Here is a 25,836-nt window from a genome sequence, read left to right on the forward strand (position 1 = left end):
CAGAGCAAGTTCCAGGACAGCTAGAGCTACACAGAGAAACCCTGTCTCGAAAAGCCAAAATAAATAAGATAAAATAAAACAAAATAAAATGCCATGGCTCCTAAGCCCAGATGGGAGGTACAGAGAGCTCTCGGGTCAGCTGGCCTGACGCACAGAGAGGTAAACAATGAAGACAGCTTGTCTCAAGGTGGAAGGTGAGGGAGAGCACAGCGCCTGGCCATCCACTGACTTCCAACACACAAGTCCTGCACTCACATTCAGACCTGTGCACATGCATCACACCCACAGAGAGATTCCCGAAAACTGTCTTATCTAATTATTACCACAGTAACAGAATGGGAGCAACCCACATGGCCATCAGTTGACCAATGGGGAAACAGAGAGAGACCATGGGCTACTCACTAGCTGGAATGGGGTGCTTTTGGGATCCTGGTTCTGTGTGCAAAGAGCATGGAAGCCCTATCCCATTTTAACAGCTTGAACAAACCAAAACTCTCCTAGGACAGGAGAGGGCACAGACCAACAGCCACCCCAAAACTGGACCGTGAGTGCGGAGAATTACAGCCAAGAGCAGAGATCTCCAGGGGAGCAGAGGGAGGGAGGGGAACTCAGAGTGAGATGAGCCAGGCGGACAAGCCTCAGACGTGAAAACCCCAACAGGTCTCTGTCAGAGGACGCCCACGTTTTTGTGGGTTTTACCCTTCAAACATTCAGTAAATGTCAGAGAAGAATTCCTTCATGACATGGTGGAGGAAAGCAGAACTACTTGGAATGTTCCAGTATGGTGTATCTGCTGTATGACCTGAGGGAAGGAGACGCCATTTGGGCAGGGAAAGGGGGCTGGGAGGTCTGGAGTAGGACAAGACGGGACCTTGAGCTGAGGACAGAGGAGCAGCACAGGCCTGCTAAATGGAGAACAAAGCAGGACACTGGGCTATTGGTGTGGAACGCACAGATGGAAGCTGTCCCCGAACCTCCAAACTATGTGGGCTTGTATACAAATAAATGTAAAAAATTTAAGTGTGGCTAGGTGTGGTGGCTCACACCTTTAATCCCAGAACTTGGGAGGCAGAGGCAGGTGGATCGCTGAATTCCAGGCTAGCCTGGTCTACAAGGTGAGTCCAGGACAGCCAAGATAACATAGAGAAACCCTGTCTCAAAAAAACAAACAAACAAGAGTTTTAAGTGTAAACTGGGCATGGCGTATGCCCATAATCTTAGCATTTGGGATGCAGAGATGGGCGGGATTGATGTGAGTTCAAAGCCAGCCTGATCTACAAAGTCCAAGACAGCCAAGGCTAAACCCTGCCTTGAAAAAACAAATAAAGCCGAGTGGTGACGGCACACGCCTTTAATCCCAGCAGAGGCAGAGGCAGGTGTATTGCTGTTAGTTTGAGACCAGCCTGGTCTACAAATTGAGTCTAGGACAGCCAAGGCTACACAGAGAAACCCTGTCTTGAAAAAAAAAAAAAAGAAAAAAAGAAACAAAAAACAAAATAGAATAAAATGTTTAAAAATTTTTATGTGTATTGGTATTTTGCTGCATGTATGTCTGTGTGAGGATGAGAGATCCCCTGGAACTGGACCGTTCTGAGCTGCTATGTGGGTGCTGGGAATTGAACCCCAGTTCTCTGGAAGAACAGCTAAGCCATCTCTCCAGCCCCAATCTCTCTAATTTTTAAGCTAGCTTGGTCTATATAGTGAACCTACACCAAGCAAGACTACAGATGACAGGAGGACTACATGGGAAACCATGCTTCAAAAACAAAACAAGCCCCACAAAACTTAAGAAGAGGCAGCCATCCCGGCAAACACCTACAGTCCCAACACTATGAAGACCGAGGCAGAAGCATTGTGAATATTAAGCTGTTCTATGCAGAGCAAGTTCAAGGCCACCATGGGCCACTGAGAGGCGGTGGTGCACTCCTTTAACACCAACACTTGGGAGGAAAAGGCAAGTAGATCTCTGAGTTCAAGGTCAGCTAAGGCTACATAGAAAAACCCTGACTTGAAAAACAAACAAACAAACAAATTAATCGAGGAGGAGGAGGAGGATGACGACCTTGTTCCAAAAAACAAAACACTAAACCACCCAGCACTTGGGAGGCAGAGGCAGGTGGATCTATGAGTTCGAGACCAGCCTGACCGACAAAGCGAGTCTGGGACAGCCAAAGCTACACAGAGAAACCCTGTCTTGAAAAATGAAAACAAAACAAAACAAACAACAACAAAAAACTTTAAGACAAAAACAAGAACAACAACAACAAATAGGAACCAGTTTCAGGGCTCGGTTTTGAAAGTTTGACAACACTATTACTAGAACCCACATAAAAGCTGGACGTGGTGGTCTGCAGTAGCCCCAGCACTTCTTTTTTCTTTTTTAAAAAGATTTATTTATTATTATGTATACAGTGTTCTGCCTGCATGTACACCTGCAGGCCAAAAGAGGGCATCAGATCACATTATAGATGGTTGGGAGCCACCATGTGGTTGCTGGGAATTGAACTCAGGACCTCTGGAAGAGCAGGTGGCGCTCTTAACCACTGAGCCATCTCTCTAACCTGCCCCAGCACTTCTATAGCAAGTTAGGAGGCTGAGTCTCCCAGAAGCTAGCTAGTGCTATCCAGGAGTAAACTATTAAAACAACTGTGGTAATAAACTACCTAAATGTAACAAAGAGACAGATTGCTAAAGTAACCAGTAGCAATTTGCAGGAGGTTTTGTTGTGGCTTTTTGTTTGTCTCATGTCTTAGCTCAGCTCCTTTTCTCCACTCACTCTACTCAGTTTCCCTGGCTAGAGAGTGGTGCCCCCCACAGTGGGCAGTTCTCCCCACTTAACCCAGAATAGGCCTCCGTGACACTCTCAGACACTCTCTGCCCAGGTAATTACAGACCATCAGGTTGGTAATTACCAACTACCACATGACTCGGTAACTGGACTTCAGCTGTGGGTGCACATCAGCAGCACAGGGCTTGCTTAACATGCACGAGGAGCTATGTTTAATCCTCAATGCTAGAAATAAATATTAAAAGTTAAAATAACACATGGGGTTAAAGTGGAAATCACAAAGGAAAATTAAAAATATTTTGAACTAAGTGAAAACACAACTTATCAATTTGAAGATTAAGATATGAAAACATGCATCATCACTGAAAGTATACATCACCAAAGACAGGATCTAAGGCTGGGCATGTTGGCATACACCTATGATCCAGCAAGTGGTAACAACTGGAGATTCAAGAGTTCAGTGTCAAGCCTGGTGCATAGTGTGAGAGGCCAGCCTGAATTACATGAGACCAAAAGTAAAAAAAAAAAAAAAAAAAAAAGCAGGGAGCTATCACTAAAGAGCTCATGGCCACTGAAGCCGGGTGGTGGTGGCACACACCTTTAATCCCAGCACTTGGGAGAGGCAGGCGGATCACTGTGAGTTTAAGGCCAGCCTGGCCTACAAAGTGAGTCCAGGACAGCCAAGGCTACACAGGGAAATCCTGCCTCAGAAAACAGAAAAAAAAAAAGAAAAAGGACTAATTCCATAAGACACAATCTGCTAAACTTCACATAACAAACAGACAATCTGAATATAGCTAAACATTGGAAAATGAATAGTCTTCCAAAACTGAAGCCAACTGGCCCAAATGATTTCAAAGGTATATTCTATAGATACTTGAGATGTTCACACAACTGGTAGAAGCTGATGAAGTCAAGGTCAGCCTGGGTTACTTGCTTAAGTGCCAGGCCAGACTAAGGTTCATAGCATAGGAAGTCCTAGCCGGGAGTGATGGCACGGGCCTTTAATCCCAGCACTCAGAAGGCAGAGGCAGACGGATCTCTGTGAGTTCCAGAGCAGCCTAGTATACAAAGCAAGTTCAGGACAGCCAAGGCTACTCAGAGAAACCCTGTCTCAGAAAAATGAAAAAAAGACAAGAAAGAAAGAAAGAAAGGAAGGAAGGAAGGAAGGAAGGGAAGGAAGGAAAGAAAAAAAGGGAAGAAAGTCAGTTTTTGACCCCCCAAAAGAAACTTAGGGTCTGAGAGTGTAGCTCAGTTGGTGACGTGCTTGCTGAGCATGAACAAAGCCTTGAGTTCACCCTCCAGCACTGAATTAAGCAGGCTTGCTGTCTCAAGACCCGTAATCCTACCACTTAGGAAGCAGAAGACAGTCTTCATGTCTTTAAACTATAAGCTCCTCCCACCCAGGACCTAGCGCTGTGTAGCTAAGCGGCTGAGAATAACCCTGACCTTGGTTCTGATTTTCCTGCCTCCACCTCCAGAATGCTGGGATTATAGGCCTGCACCATTATACTCACTCATTATATGTGGTGCTAGAGGTTGAAGCCAGAATTTTCGCATCCTATATAAGCACAAGTCAATCACATCTCTTGCCCAATAGAATTTCTCCACAGTATCTTGCAGAAGACAGACATTTATATCTTGACTCCTTCAATGAGACCAGGCTGCTTTAATAGTAAAGCCAGAAAACACAACAAGAAAGCGCCACAACAGGCCAGGCAGTGGTGGCACACGCCTTTAATCCCAGCACTCAGGAGGCAGAGGCAAGTGGGTTGCTGTGCATTCAAGGCCAGCCTGGTCTACAAAGAGAGTCCACAACAGCCAAGGCTACACAGAGAGACCCTGTCTTGAAAAACAAACAAAAAGAGCCGGGCGTGGTGGCACATGCCTTCAATCCCAGCACTCGGGAGGCAGAAGCAGGTGGATCACTGTGAGTTCGAGGCCAGCCTGGTCTACAAAGTGAGTCCAGGACAGCCAAGGCTACACAGAGACCCTGTCTCGAAAAACAAAAAATAAATAAATAAATAAATAAATAAAAGAAAAGAAAAGAAAAAGAAAAACAAACAAAAAGAAAGAAAAAAGAAAGTGCCACGGCAGTTCTACCCATACACAGACACAGGAATGCTTACTACTATCATACTGTATGATACATATCATAGATTTAATCTAACAGTGAATTAAAAAAACTGCTGGGTGTAGTATATAGCACGCCTTTAAACACCTCCAGAAACAGAGGTGAGCAGATCCTTGATTTTAAGTCCAGCCTGGTCATTGGCTACTTTTCCAGCCAGCCAGGGCTACACAGAGAAATCCTGTCTCAAAAAGCCAAATCCAACCAACCAAACAAACAAACAAACAAAAAGTATATACAATGATCCAGGCCAGATCTTGGTTAGTTCAACATCTGAAATGAACAATTAATGTAATGTCACAACAAAATAAAGGAGAAACAAAGTCATGTGATTATATCAATAAATGGCCAAATAGAAAATCATTCATAATAAAAATTCTAAGTAATCTGGAGCTAAACTTGTACAGGAATATCTGGGGATAGTGTTGGGGCTGGATGGCTGAAGCGTGCCACTAAGCTGAGGACCTCAGTTCAATTCCTGGAACCCATATGTTTGAAGAAGAGAACCAATTACCAACACAAACCCTTAATCCCAGAACTCAGGAGACAGGCCTCTGTGAGTTGAAGGCCAGCCTGGTCTACATTGTCAGTTCCAGGACAGCCAGAGCTATCCAGAGAGAGACGCTTGCAGGAGGAATCTCTCGTGTACTGTATGGATGCAACACCTGCCAATTAAAAAATCTATGGCCTACAGCTTAGGCAGGAAACAGGAGGGGGCCATCCAGTAGGCAGAGGGATGCTGAGATGCCAGGCCTACGGGAGATGTGAGGAAGACAGACCAAATGGTGTCTGAGTTCTGGTAACCAGCCACATGGCAGAATATAAATTAGTATAAATGAGTTATTAAGTTATGAGGTAGTCAGAGAAGAGCCTAGCTAGATATACGGCCTAGGTATTAGTATAGTATTTAATGAGTCTCATGAATCGCTATTCCGGGAGCTAAAGAACAAGAAGAAAACCCATCTACTACAGACCATAATCACAACAACAACTAGAAGAAGAAGAAGAAGAAGAAGAAGAAGAAGAAGAAGAAGAAGAAGAAGAAGAAGAAGAAGAAGAAGAAGAAGAAGAAGAAGAAGAAAGAAGAAGAAAGAAAGAAAACCAAAATGAGTATCATAAGCTGACCTCTGACCTACACTAACCTGATAGTCTATGACGAGAAACTAGAAACCCTCTGATCATTTGAAACACACATAAAGCCTCCTCCTATCATTTCTGTTCAACATTGTACTAATGCTAATAAAATATGGAAAGAAAACTCCTTTAGAAGGAAGGAGCTAAAACTTTTTTTCATGTGCTGGGTGTGGTGGCACAGGCCTGAATCCAGCAGAGGCAGAGGCAGGGGGAGCTCTGTGAGGCGAGCCTGGTCTACAATGTCAGTCCAGGATAGCCAGGGCTACACAGAGAAACCCTGTCTCAAACAACAACAACAAAAATCCCAAAAAACTTTTTCACGTACCGGCGAGACGGATCAATGGTTAAGAGCAATCCACTGGCTGCTCTTCCGGAGGTCCTGAGTTCAATTCCCAGCATCCACATGGTGGCCCAGCCATCTATACTGTGATCTGGTGCCCTCTTCTGGTTTGCAGGTGTACACGCAGATGGAGGACTCATATACATAAAATAAATAAATTTTAAAAAAGAAGAGGACTGAAGTTTGGTTTCTGGCTCACATCCATCTGTAATTCCAGCACAGGAGGTTCAGTGCTCTCTTCTGGCCTCTGAGAGCAGGAGGCAGCCACATGGTATGTTGACATAAATGCTGGCAAAATATGGATGCTCACGAAATGTATTAAGTAAAATCTAACTAAAGGTGCCTTCCTTCAAGACTAGTGATCTGAGTTCCAGTCCCAGAATATGGTAGAAGGAGAGACATAACTTACAAGTTGTCTTCTGACTTCTATATGCACATCAGGACACACACACACACACACACACACACACACACACACACACACACCAGAGCAAAAGAAAGGCTTAGCTATAAATCTGATAGGACACATCTATTTGCAGAGCACTCTAAAGTCACTAAGGCTTGGGTGGTGGTTTGAGTAAGAATGCCCTCCCAGAGGTCCATGGACTAGTCACCAGGGAGCGGGGCGGGGGGGGGGGGGGGGGGGAGTGGAGATGAGGAGGTGTGGCCTTGTCGAGAGGTGTGTCGCTGGGGGCGGGCGTGGATCAGGATCTAGCTCTCAGCTCCTGGTCCATGTGGCCATGCTCCTCACCATGACGGCGGCTATGGACTCACCCTCTGAAGCTGTAAGCCAGCCCCCAATCAAATGCTTTCCTTCATAAGAGTTGGCCTGGCCATGGCACCTCTTCACAGCAACTGAACAATGACCACAGCTGGATAGGGAGCTCAGCTGGTACACTGACTGACTAGCACCCCACATTCCATCCCCAGTACCCATAAACTACAGTTACTGAAAACTTCAGGCTGTGTGCACATGCAGGTCAGAATGCATTTCTGCTTCTCCCAAAGAGCAAGTATGGCAACAGCGTGGGGCTAAAGGCAGAAGATTTGGAACTAGGTACAGGACCACAGGCTCCACCCTAGGCTAGGCACCTCCCACAAGCCCCTTCTCCAGACCCTACTACTTTATGTAGGACGCTTACTTCCCTCTTGAGCCTCAGGCTGTGAGAGGCGAACCTGCCCTTGGCCCAGTTCAATACAACAAGCAAATGCCTCTGTGGGTGGGTGTCCTTTCCAGGCTTTTGTTTGCCTTCCTAAGTTTTTCATTTCCAGTTTTATCCTACTTTGGGTTTTCTTGGCGATTCTATTTCTTTGTTAAATTCTGTCACTCATGAATTGCTTTCATTATTCTATCCCACTGAACTTTCACAGGTCTCATTCGGTGGCCTGGCAGACGGTGCTGCTGTAGGTTGGTGGGCGGCAGAGACAAACAGAGGTGGGCTGGGAGAAAAGGCTGAGAGGGGTTTCCGGAGACAATTAGGGAGATCCTGCTCACACCTAAGAGGTAGGGCTCCACAGGGAATCAGACGTAGGGTGGAAAGGGAAGAGACCCTGTATGAAGGTTGCGGGAAGGCAGAGAATCATACAGAGAGACATATGGAGGGACCCGGGGTCTGAATTAGAAGTTGGAGTTTCCAGTGAGCGGGGCGTGGTGGTAAAAATCACAGTGCAGCAGGCAGAGGCAGGTGGTGCTCCGCAGGTCTGAAGCCAGCCTGGCCTACACACGTAGCACCCAGGTCAGCTAAGGCAGAGGGACTTTGTCAAGGAGGAGGAAAAAGCAGCAAATCCAGCCAAGGGTAATGCCAGCTACTGAGGAGGCTGAGGCAGGAGGATGGTGAGTTCAAGACCTATTGGGCTGCAAAGTGAGTCAAAAGCCCAGAGTAGGCAAGGTGATGAGATCTGCAGCGCAGCTCAATTTCTAGCACCAAGCAAAGAAAAAGCAAGGCCCAGTGGGGCATGCCTGGAATCCCACCACTCCTAAGGAGAAGCAAGTGGCTCTCTGTAAGTCTGAGGCCAACCAGGGCTAAATAGAGACTCTGGAGGGAGGGAGGGAGAGAGGGAGGGAGGGAGGGAGGGAGGGAGGTGGGCCTGGGGGGGGGTGTGCAGGCGAGAATGAACTGTGGCAGAAAAGACGATTCACTTGAGAGTTCCTTAGGGAACAGTCCCTTGTATATATAAATGATGGGCTTAATCTAGGAGGGATCGCTTCTTTACTTCCCCGGGATCAGCTTAGCATGCACAGCCGCAGTGGGCATCTGCTAACAGTTTTTGTCTCTAACAGACTCTTGCCCCCACACCCCTAAAGGCTGAGCAGAACAAAGGACTCAAAAGCGGTTGTGTTATGAAGACTCTGCCCTTCCCATAAGGACACAGGTAAGGATTTCAGCTGAACACTTTCTAAACGCTGATGCTAGAGACCTGAGACAGCTTAAATGAAACCGCTCTCGAGCCCTAGAATTCAACAGCTGGCCAGATGCCCGTGAGTGCAGAGATTCATCTTGGACGAGAGAGAGTGAGGCCCTCACCTCGGGAATCAACCGCCTCCTCTTCACACTGGGGACAGAGTCTGGCTGGCCGTCGCTGCCCAGCTGCTTCCGCTTGCTGGAATCCTGGAGGGCAGTGAGGACGCTGTCCAGAGGGTGCTTCTCAGAGGCCCTGGAGTTCCGCGAGCAGTCCAGCGCAGCATCGTCGCCCTCTGCCTTCACAGTGTTATTTTTTAGAACTATGGCAGAGAAGAAACGGGGCTCAGTAGGGAAGACCAGGGCTGCTGGGAGAGCAGTAGGGGTCTCTGGGTGGCAGGTGTCTGTGGGCCACACGTTAGCACTGTCACTAAAGGATGCTGCAGACTGGCACATCCCAGCAGCATGGTCTTTTCCCTACTGCCTGCCAGTGCTGTCTAGTATGATCACATTTCAATTCAAAGCGGGTTAAAAAGTCTTGCAGAGAGGAAATAAACGGGGGGGGGGGGGGGGGGCAAAAATAAATACCTCATGTGTGTGGCAGGTCTAACCAACCCAGAGCTGAGGACTCCAAAACTGGACTACAGCCCCACCCCTAAATAGTAGCTCTGAGCTAAAGCAACTTGAAACAGGAGCTGCCAACAATGGGTAGGAAGGAGGCTTTTCATTAAATACACTTTAAAATCTGAGAGTATATATGTGTAACCTATCCAAAAATAGTCAGTTAAAAACTTTTCTTTACCTTCTTCTACATCTTCACTGAATTCAGTTGAGTTCATCTTCTATTCCACTAAATAAAGAGATAAAGACAAGGTCTTCGTTTATTGCTTGATTTATTTCTTAATGTTCCTTACCCACAAGAGAAACTCCCTCATCCCCCAGCCCAGCTCTGGGAGCAATGATTAAGGGCTTTGCCACAGATGTAAGCAAGTGTGCCCCACCCCCCACCCCAAGAGAGTGATCTGGGGTCTCACTAAGTACCCAGCTGGCCTAGAGCTCCCTATGTAGAGCAGGCATGCCTTGAATGCGGAGATCTGCTTCCTCTGTCTCCAGGGCTTGGATTAATGGTGTGCACCACCATGTCTGCAGACAGCCATGCCTTTTACCTACTTGGAGCCCACTACAGTCTATATGAACACGGTGTTGACTGAGTAATGTTCCTGAGCAAACAAACCGACCTTCTAAGACACACACACACACACACACACACACACACACACACACACACCACCCTATATTAAAAAAACAAAACAACAACAAAAAGTAAAGTTGAGGGAGGGCGGTTGTGGTCTCAATAATCAGAGCTGATGGACCAGCACTCCAGACAGACACCTGTGCAGCTAGAGATGTGACTACACATGACACCTACACAGATAGTCAAGGCCCAGTCAGTCCAAATAGAGAAGTGCTCCAGTATCAATGCATATGGATCCAGACAGCAAAATAAAAACAATGTGAACTATCTCATCAACAATTGCATTTATTAGATGCCAAAAATAATATTTTAGAATTACTGAGCTAAAGGAAATTATTTATTAATTTCACTTGCTTTTTTTTTTTTCAAATAAATTATATTTACCTAAGTATATGAGTGTCCTGCTTGCATATATCTATGCCAGAAGAAGGCATAGCATCCCAGGGCCTAGAGTTATAGATGGTTGTAAGCCATCATGTGGGTGCTGGGAATTGAACCCAAGTCCCCTGTAAGAGCACTTAACCGCTGAGCCATCTCTCCCAATTTCACCTATTTTTAAAAGAAAGCTTTTAGAAAATTTAAAACTACACATGAGGTCCCACTATAATTTTACTGCACAACACTTGTCCGACCCTTCCTTCAGAAGCAACCTGGAGGGAAATCCAAACAGACCAAATGTGGACTGAGGTAAGGGGAGGGGCTGGTGCTCTGTAGAGACAGAACCATCCCTGTCCAACTTCGCCTGCCAGGATGGAACTCACACCATCGCTGAAACCACCAGTGATTCTCTGGTATCCCCCCAACTCTACAAAAAAACCCACACAAATCCAAGTGACATTTGGAAAAATGTATTTACCACATCCTTTAAAGTTGGTACTAGGGACTTGCGGGTCCTACAACCGATTAGGAAACTACAAACATATGTTTTGTTGTGGTTAAGGATCAGAGGAAGTGGGAGCAGCGTGTATCTCGAGACATTTCTGTAACAGATGTTACTACAGCATCCAGCAGACTGTATGGGGAAGCCACGGCCTGTCGTGTCTTCAACATGCTGTCTTTTAAAGAGAGTTTTGCAAATGGAAAGCAGAGGACAAAAGAGACAGTGTCTAGGTGATCTAGTCATATTGTCAGAGTCGGTTAACAGGCTGTGCACAACTGTGCAAGAACTCCAGCACTCTGAGGAGAGGCAGGCGGATCTCTGAATGCGTGGCCAGGCTAGCCTGGTCTACACATCAAATTCCAGGACATCCAAGGCCAGAGGGAAAAAAGGGGGGGGGGCAGAGAGGGAAAAAAACAGATAGACAGAGAGAAACAGACACAGAAAGAGCGACCTTGCTTCAAAATAAAACAAAACAGCAGCCAAACCCAGTGATAGCAACACTTGCATAAAAGCAATGTTCTAAGGAGTGGAAGCATTGCCCAGAATCAGGCATCAGCCTTTCATCTCTGCATTACTGTTGCAGAGACAAAAGATGTATTTGCAATTAAAAATGATTCCCAGCTGGGCATGGTGGTGCAGGCCCATAATCTCAGCACTGAGGGAGGCAGAGGCAGGTAGATCTGTGTGAGTTTGAGGCCAGCCTGGTCTACAAAGTGAGTCCAGGACAGCCAAGGCTACACAGAGAAACCCTGTCTTGAAAAAAACAAAAACAAACAAACAAACAAACAAAATAATAATTCCCACATTGGGATGATGCCCCACCTCTACCCCTCACTACCTGTGGCAGCTGGGAGGGCTGGTCCCGGTGGAGGAGGCGCAAGTGTGCAGTAGTTGGCAGAGCTGGCCCAGCCCCTCCCTGGCTGCAGCACTTGGGAAACTGGGCAGCACAGTGGAGCTGGCCCCAAGGGCATGAGAGCAGGAGAGCTGATCCTGCCTCCTGACAATGGCGGCACTGGGTGGCCTAGCCAGAGCAGTGCTGGAGAGCTTACCCTGGTGGTGAGGGTAAGTGAAAGCAGGTACGCCGACCAGCTCAGCTACCACCCAGGCCCCCCACATCCAGGGCTATGAGTTGGGCCCACCCCAAAATCTGTATTATCTGGGAACAGCTGGAATGCCTCAGGATCTCCATGACACAGGAAGTAACAGGATAACCAAGAGGAGGCCCAGTAGAATGCAATAATGATGGTGTGAAAGAAGCCAGAGACCTCAGACCAGACCAATGACTCACTGCAATTAACAACTGCAAGTAAAGATGTGTGGACGGGGAGGGGATATATTGTAGGACATGCTGTGACACACTATGGCTTCCATGATGAAATGGTTTTCTGTGCGGGGGGTGTGTGTTATTTTGGAGGGGGAGGTTGCAAGCAAGATCAAAGAGCAAATACGAGGAAATGGGGAGATCAGCAGGACTGAAGTATATGGTGTGAAACTCACAAAGAATCATTAAAAGCTTAAAAAATAGCCCCCACTCACAAAGCTATCTCATAGTTGAACTATACAAACCAACTCCAGCAGAAAACAAAACACCCATTTTAAGGGTCCGCAGTCTTTACCAGAGATGACGTGTGTGTGTGTGTGTGTGTGTGTGTGTGTGTGTGTGTGTGTATGTGCGCACGCGTGCAGCTTTGGCTGTCCAGGACTTGCTTTTTAGACCAGGCCATCCTCAAACTCACAGAGATCCACCTGCCTCTGCCTCCTGAGTGCTGGGATTAAAAGTGTGCGCCACCGCTGCCCGGCATTCAGAGATGACTTTTAGTGCCGACTTCCATCCACCTCAACAAGTAAGATCTTCACCTAAGATGGAGTCCCTCAGCAGTCAGGAAGTTGACAAACATCAGGCAAGGAGTTCAAATATTACTCCCAGTGCAGCCTGGCGATCGACCCAGGGATTTGGTCAGAAAACATACTTCAGGTCACCAGAGTGCCCAAGCCTGCTGACAGACGCCTTTGGAAACACTGCCACATAGTCACATACCCCATTCCCTCCAAATGAGGTCAAAGGTCAGCAAAAGGGGTAAGGAGAAACTTCTGACAGGCTGTCTGAAGCAGGTACCGTCTACAAATTACACAGGTTTTATTTTGAGACAGGATCTTGCTGTGTAGCCCAAGCTGACCTTGACCTTTAGGTAGTCTAGCTTGACCTTGAACTCCATTCTATCTATGCTGAGACACAAGCCTGTATTACCTGCCAAGCCCAGTTACACATTCTATTCTTGGGAGGAAAAGTAGGAAGGGGAGGAGACAGCAGATGGTTTGAGGGATAAAAAGTGCAAAGACTCGGGGTAGATGAAAAACCACTAAGGGATGAACAGACACAAGAAGACAGGGAAGATGAGAGAGACTTACCACCATATCTGCCTACCTACTATGTGCTAGTCACACAGGGAGCACCATGGAGCTGAGAGACAGATGGAATCTGTTGAAATGAGACTGGGTGAGCCAGATGTTCTGAACCATGCACGGGAAGCCACACCAGAAAATGTAGCAGCTAATGGTGAGGCCCAGACCCTGACGATGGAGGAGCCGCAGCATGTGCGCCTCCTGCAGGCAGAGGGACCGCAAGGACCTAAGGCTTTAGTAAGAGGTGAATGGGCGGCCTGGCCTCCTGGACACAGGACACCCAGAGTGCTCCTGCTCTGTAACACTCCCTCTGCTCTGTGCTGAGGAGTGGGATGAGGCCCTGGTTGGTCTACACTGCCTTAGCCCAGGGCAACTTTAATCCCAAACCTACAACGGAATGCTGAGCCAGGGAGCTTGCTCAGGGTCCCACAGTGACCAGGCTTAAAAATCAGTCAGTGTGTACCTCCTACCCAGGCAGGCAGGCAGGCAACAGAATGACCTGCTGTCCTCTAGGAAGCGCTTTTGAGGAACACTAACCGAGTTCCAGACCCAGGTCTTGTTTCCAGCAGCAGGTGAGGAATCCAAATCTCCTTTTGCTGTAGGAACGCTACCTGAAAAGCGGGGCGGACACATGCTTGGAAAGACACATCCCTTCCTCCACACTGCAGGAAGCTTCCAAGAAGAGGCCTGGCAGGTCACACCCTGCATCCCCAGGCTAGTAGAAAGGAGATGTGTATCACACTGCTACCTCTACTTCCTGGTCATCTGCTTAGCAGAGGGTCACATGCTCTTTGTGGGTGGACACAGAAGACCCAGATGCCTAGCATGCCACAGACATTCTTTCCAACTGCAAACCGGTAGGTTATGGTGGAGCCAGCAGCTCCCACCGCACTGTTCTGTCGCTTGCCTCCACTCCAGCACACTCCTTTTCAAAACCGTGTTCCTCAGCAGACCTTAGATCTTAGAACACGCGCACACACAGGCACAAATAAATCGGTTTTTCCCTAATGGGGCAGCTATTCCATGTACTTCAGAAATGTTTAGGCAAAGCAAAGGAGAAATTAATAGTGATACTTGTCTCTGGCTACAACGTCAAGTTGCACACCTGTAATCCCAGGATCTTGAGCTCAAGGACAGCCTGACTTTTTAGCCTGTGTCCAGAGAAACAGTGGAAGGTTGGGGGGTGCCGGTCTGGAAGCACAGTGCTTGCCTGGCACACCATGTCCTGGGTTGGAAGCCCAGCGCCACATACACCTGGCCGGGTGCAAGATGTGGTAACTCATTCCTGAAGCATGCAGGACATAAGATGAAGGACCGCCATCCTCACCTACACAGCCAATTCAAGGGCAGCCTGGGATGTGAGACCTTGACAGATGCACGTGGACACACGCACGCACGCACACAGTCTGAAGCCATGCATGGTGGTACATCCCTGTAATCCCAGCACAGGAAATAATGGAAGTAGGTAGAGGAACAGCTGGGCCACCTACACCACACAGTGACTCCTGAGACCACCCTAGGCTACTACGTGTATTCCAGGTACACAGACACACACCTACAGCTATTAAATTGTGAAATTTTTAACTATCACCTTGTAGTGGCTTTATCTATCATTATGGTTATTTTAAAATAATAAAAACTGAAATATGTTCCCCAGCTTTAGTGTTTCCCACCACTCATGATTTAATGGGGTGGGAATGTGGCTTGACCTCTGAAAACCCTCCCGTGTACTTGGTAGTTTTCTGTCACCTTGCCACCAGCTGGAATGATCTGAAAGGGAGCCTCAGTTGCGAGAACACCTCCATGAGATCCAGCTGCGGGCATTTTGTAAAACTAGTGGTTAGTGAAGTGAGGCTAGAGCACTGTGGAGGTGCCATCCCTAGGCTGGTGGTTTAAAAGAAAGCAGTCTCGAGCCAGGAGTGGCAGTCCATGCCTGTAATCCCAGCACTCAGGGAGGCAGAGGCAGGCAGATCTCTTGAGTTCAAGGCCAGCCTGGTCTACAACGGGAGTTCCAGGTCAGCCAGGGCAGACAGAGGAAAACCCTGTCTGGAAAAACCAAAAAAAGAAAAGAAAAGAAAGAAAAAGAAAGCAGTCTGAGAGCCCGGTGGTACTGGTGCACGACTTTAATCCCAGCACTCGAGAGGCAGACATAGGTGGATCTTAATGAGTTCGAGGCCAGTCTGGCCTACAGAGAGTGAGTACCGGGACAGCCAGGGCCACACATAGAAACCTGTCTCGAAAAGCCAAATGCAAAACCTTGGCCTCTGCATCAGCTCCCGCCTCCAGGTTCCAGCCCTCCTTGAGGGTCTACGGTGTGGAAGGGTAAGCCAGCCCTTTCCACTCCAGCTTGCTTTTGATCACAATATTTCATCAGCAGTAACCCATGCCAATCAGCTTCCCAAGTGATGGGACGACAGGTTTGCAGGAACCCATGCAACCTTTTTTTTTTCTTTTAAAAACAAAACAGGGTTTTACTCTGTGGCCTAAGTTGGCCTGAAACTTGCTAGGCAGCCGAGACCAGCCTTGGTTTTGGGATAACCCTTCTGCCTCGGCCTTTTTATGACCATGGCCTCTTCACTGCCACTGGGAGGAAATATTTTGGTTGAGACTTTGAGACAGGGTTTAACTCCTGACTCTTCTGCCTCTACTTCTCAGATGCTGAGGAAGGTCACAGGATAGGCCACCACATCCAGCTGCAAGTATTCATATTACACTTATGTATATTTGTGTGTGTATGTGTGTGTGTGTTGGGGGGGGTAGGTGATGGCTGTGCCACAGTGCTCAAGTGGAGGTCAGAGTTCAGCTTGTGAGAATTGGTTTCCTCCTTCTGCCATGTGGTCCCAGAAATAAAACTCAAGATGGTCAGGCTTTATAGCAAAACACCTTAACACACTGAGCTATCAGCAAACTCAGCAGAGACCCAGACATTTTTTTTTCCCCTTTCAGGAGAGAGAGAGTATTAATCAAAGAGTAACCAAAGCTATTGCTGGAGGGAGTAAATCCACCTATGAAATAAGTTTGTCAGTGTTCACCCAAATGTAACAATCTTTCTTATCACAGTCATATTCTAAAGACCTTGGACTAGACCTTTCTATTACCCACAAGTCATCAAACACTGAGCCCTAAGCAGGTCAACAAAGCAAAGGTCAGGAGCAGAGAACTGGCACGCACGCGCACACACACACACACACACACACACACACACACACACACACACACACACGCCTGTCCTCTGCTCTGGCCAGGGAAGATGCTGGTGTGGAGAGCTCCACTGGCCTATTAGTAACAGACAAACTGTACAAGAGGCTGAGCACAACTTGTAAGAGAACAAACCAAACGTGCCACAGACTGAGTGGCCTTTGATCACTGCTGTGTTTTCCTCTCCACAAAGCCATGAAGTCAAGGTCTACACATTTCCTAAGCAGGCGGTTTCCAATCCTCAGTCAGCAGGAAGAGACGGGAATTAAATTATGTGCAGAATTCAAACCAATTGTTCATTGTAAGGCTACCCAATTAATAGTAACATACTTCAACGTTCATTGGGGATATACCATGTAATGTTAAAAGGCCATAAGGCAGCTGGAAGGAAATATGCCAAAATGTTAATTATCTCCAATTAGCAAGATTAGGGATAAGTCTTCAGAATTTCCTCTACTTTCCAAATATTCTATAATAAGTATGAAACTCTTTGATACAGAAAATAATTGTTTCGGGGTCCTTTTGTTTTTGAGACAGGGTATCACTACGTAGTCCTGGAAGGTCTGGACCAGGCTGGCCTCGAACTCTGAGATCCGCCTGCCTCTGCCTCCCCAGAGCTGGGATTAAAAGCGTGCAGCACCCCTCCCCACTACATTTTTTTCAAAATGAGCTAAATTTCAGGGGAGGAACAAGTCGGCCAGATGTGGACGAGGCCAGGACTTAGTCATTTACAGGGTTTGCAACTGCATAAGGAAATTGATAGTCTAGCAGACACATTCACCTGTGGCCCACAGGTTGTGTTGTAAATATGGCTCAACAAAACTGCAAACAAGACATTTGGAACTTTCTTTTGTAATTTGTCACTGTCTTCATCATGAACTTCATTAATACTAGTATGATGTCACATTATCAAAAGACTGGACATGCCTGAATGAAGTCAGCAATTCATCGGGGTGAAAACGTACTACTTGCTGAGCATCTTTGGTCAGAGTGATAAGACCATAAGAAGCAGTCTTTTCTTTGGAGGTCCTTGGGAGCTGAGCACCCTGGAGGAAGGTGAGGCGGGAGCTGAGCAGAAAAGGAGTCTAGAAAGGCTGGCCAAGTGGACCATGAGTAAGCAGGGAGCTATATAGGAATCTGACTAGGGAACCAGCCCTTAAGAAACAGATGGATGATGCAAGCAGGGATATCCCATGTGGCAATTCCTCTGGCTGGCCTTAAAGGACCACCACCTCTCCCCTAACTGGTCCCTAGGTTCCAGAAGAACCATTTCCTAGGGCTGCCAGTGGGTGGCTGGAGTGGTGCAGCACCCATGCTTTGAGTTCGCCAGAACAGAACAAACGAGACCCTGTGAGGAGAGCAGGGGCAGTGTCACACAGGACGAGCAGCAGGCCAGAAATGACAAGTACTAGGGGGCTTCGTAAAACTTTAGGGTTCAGTCCCAGCCAGCCAACTCCGGAGTCCGCTCCATTGAATCAGAAGCTGCCATGATGGCTGCCAGCAGGCTGAGGTCACCGGCTGACGAAGCAGTCCTGACCTCAGGCCATTCAAACACAAACCCTCCTCCCCTCAAGGACTGTTTCCAGAAGCAATGCTATACACCCACTTCCAGACAGAGTACCCCAAGTCTGTGAGCCTCACAGATAGGAAATAGCCATGTGGTGGCTTTTCAGTCCCTCACACACAAAAGGCAAAGCAGCAAGAATAATATGTTCTAATCATTTTAAAGACAACGTTACTAAAACAAACTCAAGGATTTAAAAGGGTTAGTGAAAATCAAAAGCTTCCTTCAACTCTTTCAAAGTTGCTACATTATAAGGCCTGGCTTCCCGACAGCTCTTGCTACATGCCAGAGCACTTTGTGCAGATGGAGACAAAGGGGTCCCCTCTGGACCTTAGAGGCTGACCCGGAGACCAGGAATCAAGAGGGTAGACAGCCTCACTGCAGCCTTCTAAGGGAGGCCTACTGGTTGCGTTCCCTAATCCCAGCCCAGATGCTTAACAGGCCAACCAGCGAGAGGAGCCCTCAGATGACCAAGGGAGGGGCCAAAGAACCTGCCTGAGCCGGGAGTGGTAGCGCATGCCTTTAATCCCAGCAGTCCCTGCACTCAGGAGGCAGAGGCAGGAGGATCCATGTGAGTTCGAGGCCAGCCTGGACTACAAAGCGAGTTCACGACAAGCAAGTCTACACAGAGAAACCCTGTCTTGAGAAACAAAAAAACAAAAACAAAAAAAGACAGAGAGAAAATGAAATTTGGCCAGGTATGGTGGTGCGTGCCCTTGATCCCAGCCATTGGCCAGCAGAGGTATGGTGACCTCTTTTATTTCAAGGTCAGCCAGAGCTACATGGTTGAGACCCTGACTCAAAAAAAGGAAGTAGAATTTGAGCTGGTAAAATGGCTTAGCAGTTACGGATCAGAAGGGGTCTTAATTAAGAGGCAGAGGCAGGCGGATCTCTATGAGTTCCAGGCTAGCCTGGTCTACAAAGCGAGTTGAGGACATACAAGGCTACATAAAGAAACCCTGTCTTGGGCGGGAAAGGGGGGGAGGGGTCCTTAAATTCTGAGGAACTGAAGTTACAGACAGTTGTGAGATGCCATGTGGGTACTAGGAACCAAACCCAGGGGCTCTGAGAGCCACTGCCACTCTTAACCACAGAGCCATCTCGTTAGCCCTGTTAGAACACTTAGCGTTTGATACCCAGACAGAGCCGGGCGTGGTGGCACACACCTTTAATCCCAGCACTCAGGAGGCAGAGACAGGTGAATCGCTGTGAGTTCGAGGCCAGCCTGGCCTACAAAGTAAGTCCAGGACAGCCAGGGATACACAGAGAGACCCTGTCTCGAAAAAGTGAAAAACAAAAAACAAAACACAACCCAGACAGTTGCTTACCTGCCTAAGAAAGAAGTTCTTTCTTCTATGAAACTGAACACACCCACCTCACCCTCACAGAACTGTGCAAAGTGTAACAAGTATAAAGGACATGGTGGTGACACATGGCAGAGAGTTGTCGGGTTTGAGGATAATCCAGTCTATAGCCGTTTAGAGGCCAGCCAGGAATGCACAGTGAGGCCCTGTCCCAACCAACCAACCAACCAACCAACCAACCAATCAGTCGTCAATGGTGCCTGGCAAACAGCACTCAATATGACGATGTCTTATATCAAGTTTGAATCCAGGGAGATGGTTCAGTGGATAAAGATGCTTAGCATCTAGACTAGTTCAAGGCACAGGACCCTCTGACCTCCACACATGCGTCATGGCATTCAGGCACGTGCAGTCACATATATTGATATAGTAATAAAAAAAAAAAAACAAAGTTTAAAGTAGATCCTAAATCTAAGACAACAATCTCACTATGTGGCTCAGCTTTCCTTAAACATGATATTCTTGCTTCCGACTCTGCAGCACTGATTTAAACATGTGCGCCAAACTTTACAGCCGTTAGTGGTTTTTTGGTTTTTTTTTTTTGCTTTTCAAAAAGATTTTTGTTTTCCTAAAAAAAAAAAAACAAAAAAAAACAAAACCCTGCAAAGTTAAAACAAACATCTTAAAATTTATTAATCTTCTTTCAAATGAAAGAAACAAGCTGAAGTGAAGTGAAATCAAGTGTCTTCTCTGAGGACTGAAGACTGTTCCCATGCCATCTGCCCTCACAGGGTCTTCCTCTGGGTTCACAGGCCGGCTAAGAGCCTCAGCGCTCTCAGAACCGGCAACTTGGCAGCGTCGTTGTACCCATGGGATTTGCAGGACATGTTTGCAGTGTGTTTCTATTTTTAGGCACATCTGCAGATGCAGTTTGAGAAACACCAGCTCTCAGAAACCCAGAGCAATTGCCCCTAAAGCTGTAATCGCCGCTGCCTCCCTTCCGCAGTCAGCCTCATCCTCCGGCAGACGAGGAAGGACGGGCACACAGCCTAGCGGCTGGCCCACGTGCCGGACAGCCACGGTCTAACCCGCTGGCCCCTGCGCTTTCTGAATCTGCCCACTCGTCCTTTCTTTCTCCACTGATAGGTTCTCCTTAGGGTCCCTTGAGGAAGGGATCCCCGTCAGACCTGGCTCCAAGAAGGCAGGGCAAGCAGCTGCTCCAGCATCCATTCCCGGGCTGGAAAAGGGGGAAAGAGACGGAAGCAGAGTTTCCTTTGTGTTGCCCACTTTTCCAACTGTCCTGTCTTGGGAGCACACAAGCTAATTAGTGTTCTGGGCACAGCCTGGCTGCTTCAGGCAAGTTCTGGTCCAGCACTTGCTCCATGCTCAGACCAATGGTTCACGCATATGAGGGATTCACGCAGCTGGCATAGTGATCACTGATAAACGAAAATCAGGCAGGCAAAGGAGAAAGGTGCCATTGGCACCAAACAAAACAAAATGTAACAGTTTGGCCAGATTGAGTGTCTGCGGCAGGAGTTCAAGAGGAACCTGGCTACAGTGTGACACTCTCAACCTTCCCTTCAGGTTTAAGAGCACTGATTTATGTTTCAGTGAAGTCTGTGCTGGGGGCTTAGGATGGTTGGTAGTATAGTAGTACACTGCCTATAATCCCAGCCTGAGCTCACACAGAAAGACAGAACCACAGGTTCTAGGATAGCCTGAGCTCACACAGAAAGACCCTGAGCAGAAAGAGGATGTGGATGAGCCACGTGGACCTGCATGTCTGTAATCCCAATGTCTAGTGGGGGAAGATGAAGGAGTGTGTGCTGGAGACGTGCTACACGACAAGAACCTGTCTCAGCCCTAACCCCCAAATAAATGAAAAGAGAAAGGAAAAAGAAGGTTATAATCACAGGGTTGCTGAACAAACGTTAGTTCTAAAACAAGTCTGCTTTTCAGACAAAATTCTAACATGCCAGTCATGAACTCCCACTGGGGGGGGGGGGGAAGAACCACCCCTCCCCCCCCAAAAAAAACCCAACAGTGCCCTGTTTAACACACTAGAGACAGAATGCTAAAATGTAGAGCTCTTGGTTTGACTTGTCTGCACCCAGTTCTGGAACTCACGAGCTTTGAGGGTTGATGATGCTCAAAGAAATACTATATTGGAACCTCAAGCTGGGAGGAAGGCCTTGTTAGCTCTGGAATAGGAAAAGGCTGAAAGGAAAGTGATGCTCACAACCTCAGAGACACTCACTTAGGTCTATATTCACTTGCTGGAGGCAATTTATCATCTAGGATAGGAGAGGTGGCTGACCACCAAGCCTGACGGCCTGAGCTGACTCTCTAGAACCCACACAGTGGAGAGCCACTCCTGTAAGCTGCCCTCTGGCCTCCAGAAGCACCATGGTCCAGGAGTGAAGGCGGCTCACCTTGTATCCCAGCATTTGGAAGGCTGAGAGGACAACTCAAGGTTATATCTGGCTGTAGAGTGTGGACTACCTGAAACCCTGTCTCAAACAGCCAAACCCCCAACAGGTGTAGTAGTACACTTCTGTAATCCCAGTACGCAGGAAGCTGTGACAGGAGTTCTGGGTCACCCAAGAGCTAGAAAAGACGGCATGAATATATGTCCCTCTAAACACAGCAGAACAGAAAAGTTCTAGTACTCCAGAAGTGAACCCTAAAAACTAGCGAATCCCCAGTTATGTGAGTACAGTGTGATTAGAGTGCCAACAACAGTTTCACCTACAAAATTAAGGCAGACAGGCATGCAAATGAGCATGTGCACCCACACCATTCCCTAGTCCCCTGTACGTTGTCATTGCTGGTTGGCTACCAACCTTCATGTTTTCATCTTCTGTAACTTGATGTATGTGAAAATGTTGGTGCCAGTACAACTCATGAAAGCACGCTGTGCTTCCCATCGCTTCAGGGACTTTCTAGGCAATTCTAAAAAACGGTAGCCAGGGTGGAATCTTAAAACTTTCATCCAATCAAACCCTTGCCAAGGTTGAGTCCAAGCTTCCTCTTCTAAATACTGTTCTGCCAGAACCTTTCCTTTGATGAGAAAAAGGCTCCAGTGCCAAGCGTGGTGGCTACACCTTTAATCCCTGCACCTGGGAGGCAGAGGCAGGCGGATCGCTGTGAGTTCAAGGCTAGCCTGGTCTACAAGGGGGAGTCCAGGACAACCACAGCTAACACAGAGAGACCCTATAATGTGTGGCTCTTTTAACAGGATTGTGTGTGTGTGTGCACACACGTGCATTAAGCTTTCCTGTTAAATAACTTCAATGACATGGTATCTCTGACGTGGGCATAGTGGCCCACACCTTTAATCCCAGCCCTGGAAGAAAAGGTCAGGGATGATGACAGGCAGGTACGTCCCTGAGTTTGAGGCCAACCTGGTCTACAGAGCAGGTTCCAGGCCAGCCAGGCCTACAGAGAAACCTTGTCTTTAAAAACAACATGAAATGCCACCCCAGTCTGAGCTACACAGCCTCAGAAAACAACAAAAGCCAGTGGTGACTTCAATGGCACACACCTTTAATCACCTCACTTGGAAGGCAGAGGCAGTCAGATCTGAGTTCAAAGCCAGCCTGGTCTACAAAGCAGTTCACAGACCTCTTTCAAAAAAAGACCAAACAACAAGTGGTGGCATTTGGGAGGCCTAGGCAGGTGGATCTCCTCAGTTCAAGGCCAGCCTGGTTAAACAATCAAGCTCTAGGCCAGTCAAGCTACACAGTGAGACCCTGTCTTTAACCTGCAAGCAATCTGCTGGGCGGTGGTGGCGCACGCCTTTAATCCCAGCACTTGGGAGGCAGAGGCCATGGCATCTCAGGGCCAGCCTGGTCTACAGAGAGCCAAGGCTACATAGAGAGAAACCCTGTCTAGGGAGAAAACAAAAGAAATCCCTCTGGTAAAGTCCATAATGGGTGAGGCAGGCACTTTGATACAATAAGACATTTCTTTTTGCCGTGTGTGTGTGTGTGTGTGTGTGTGTGTGTGTGTGTGTGCGTGCGCGCGCGCGCGCGCGCTCTGACCCCACCTTTTCCCTACCTGCAATTCAAGAGAGGTCTTCCATTCAATTTGTATATTTTATGATCACCTACTAAGTTATCCGACCTGAGTTGGTCTGGTACAAATGTAAATATAAAAGTTTAGTTTTTTTTTTTTTAATTTATAAATCTTGGGGGTGGGGATGTGACTTGGTTTGGTAGGGTGTTTGCCTCGAATAACCGAAGGCCACAAAAATTAGGTTCGGTAGGGCGTACTTGTAATCCCAGTTTGACAGGTGGTGGGAAATCAGGAGCTCAAGGTCACCCTGGCCTACATTAAAAAGTTCTAGACCAGCCCGGGGCCACGAGAGACTCTTCGCAAAAACGGGAAAATATTCTGCCCAAACCCTAGTATTTGGGGAAACTGAGGTCCTGTAAGGTGATATAAACTTGTCAACTAGAGGCTGGTGAGACGGTTCAGCGTTTGAGAGCACTTGCTCTTGCAGAGGCGTGGGTTGGGTTCCCAGCACCCACGTGGCAGCTCACCACCATCTGTAACTCAGTTCCAGGGGATCAATGCTCTCTCCTGATCTCCCAAACAGGAGGCAGGCATGTGGTGCACACATATACACATAGGAAGTCAAAATACATACACGGGAAGCAAAAGCTTAAAAAACAAGAAAAACCCTAAACACCTATAAATTAAGGGTAGTCAGTCACAAAAAGAGAAAAACTGCAAGGATGTAAATGGAACGGAGGAAAACCCAGAACCTTCTCTGTCTTGGACGTACCGAGCTTGCCACAAGTTCTCCACTCTCCTTTTCCTGAAGTCTTTAGCTTTGGTGCACTCTACCCCGTGACGTGTTTTATTTGTAGGAAAACACTCAAAAGTTACTTTTAAAAGGAAGTTTTCTGACTCCCAAATACTTAGCCCTAATCCAGAGCATCTTTAGCTAACCTCCGCCTCCCAAAATTCTCCCAAGCGGACCACCTGAGTGATCAAACTATTTCAGTAAAAACTTTTAAAAAACACAAACAAACAATAACCAAAAAAAACCCCACAGATGAGCCGGTCCCGGGCACACAAGGCCCTCACAACTCCGCACCGCACAGCGCCGGTCCCGGCAGAGCCAAGTCTGCGTGGGAAATCTCGCCCACCGTAGCGGAGCGAAGTCACGAGGAGCGGCGAGCGCTCCGGGGCCGGCCGGTTCTGCCCGGGGCCAGGAAGGCCTCGCGCCAGCCCGGGGTGCACACCCAGGGCGCCGGGTTGGGCCCGCCTCCAGCCGGGCAGCGGGAACCACGGAGCGCCGTGGAACGGCCCGGGAGGGCGCCGCGCCCCCTAGCGGCGGGGCTCGCCCCACCCGGCTCCCCGCCGCTGCCGCCGGCCTCGCTCCCTCCGCAGCCTCCCGGGGCAGCGTCCCTCCGAGCGCCGGCTCTCTCCGGCCTCCAGCTCCCCGCCCCCTCTGACACCCCAACACACGCGGCGCCGTACCCCCGCCGCAGGCCGGCTAGAACACCCAGCGCCCCGGCGCTGCGCAGCTTCCCGGAGGGCCCCTGACCCCTCCATCGCGGGGCCCGGCGGGGGTGGAGAGCCGGCGCGCGGCGCGAGTGGGGCCGGCCTGGCGGCGGCGGCGCGGACCGTTCCACCGCGCGTCCTCCCCCCCACTTCCCACCGTCGTCCCTTCCCCGCCCCGAACCCCACACACCAACCCTCCCCGGCCGCGGCGCGCGTGCTCCCGGAACGCCATGGAGTCGCGGCGTTCCGAGCGGGCACAAAGGGGCGCGCGGCACAATGGGCGCGGCGAGCCCGTGGGCGCCCGCTCCCTACAGCCGCGCGGAGGCGGAGGAGGAGGCGGCGGCCGCTCGCAGCCGGCCCCCGGGCGGGCCGCACTCACCTGGGACGAGAGTTGTTACTTTGCGGAGCGGGCCCGCGCCGAGTTCGGGCGCCACGTGCGGGGGGCGGGCGCGCGGGCCGCAGTGGGGGCCGAGCGCGCAGGGCCTGGCCGGGGCGGCCCCGCCGACTGGCTGGGGGCGGCGGGCGGGCGGGCGCCGTGTATTTTCCCCTCTTTGTGTGTGTCCGTGCGCTGCGCTCTCGCGTGACGTGACGGGACTCCGTGTGTCATTTCCGCACAAGGACACAGGAGCCCCCGCTGCAGTGGAACCTCAAGCCCTCCGCCCCCACCGCGCCGCCCCTCCCCCTCAGCGGGGCACACGCGGGACCGGCGGCGGCGGCGGCGGCGGCAGCACTCGGGCGTGAGCGACCGCGGCGGCGGCGGGGGAGCTGGGGCGCGCTGCGGGGCGGGCGCGCTCGGCCTGCACCGTGCGGCTCCACGTGGGCCCGCGCCGGCTGCCGGGCGACAACGGCGGCCCGCACCCACGAGCAAGCGCCCCGCGGCATTCTCGGCTACGTGCTTTCCCGGCCGGAGCGTGGCTCCGATG

General features: G+C 49.1%; 1 protein-coding gene across 2 annotated transcripts in view; it reads right to left on the reverse strand.

The window, feature by feature from the left end:
* Nucleotides 1–25,444, reverse strand: part of BEND3 (BEN domain containing 3) — a 38,367-nt gene extending 12,923 nt beyond the window's left edge. Inside the window, exons 1-3 of one of the 2 annotated variants that reach the window (XM_084774448.1) lie at nt 25,293–25,444; nt 9,595–9,642; nt 8,919–9,115 (exon numbers count right to left, since the gene is read on the reverse strand). In XM_084774448.1, the coding sequence (XP_084630574.1) occupies nt 8,919–9,115; nt 9,595–9,631 (234 nt within the window). In that variant the 5' untranslated portion in view covers nt 9,632–9,642; nt 25,293–25,444. Of the gene's footprint in view, nt 1–3,205; nt 3,446–8,918; nt 9,116–9,594; nt 9,643–25,292 lie in introns of those variants that run through there. The other variant, XM_084774450.1, reaches the window with a different exon arrangement.
* Nucleotides 25,445–25,836: the final 392 nt, after the last annotated feature.

The sequence above is a fragment of the Acomys minous genome, assembly GCF_964271855.1.
Source record: "Acomys minous genome assembly, chromosome: 3".
Lineage (NCBI taxonomy): Eukaryota > Metazoa > Chordata > Mammalia > Rodentia > Muridae > Acomys > Acomys minous.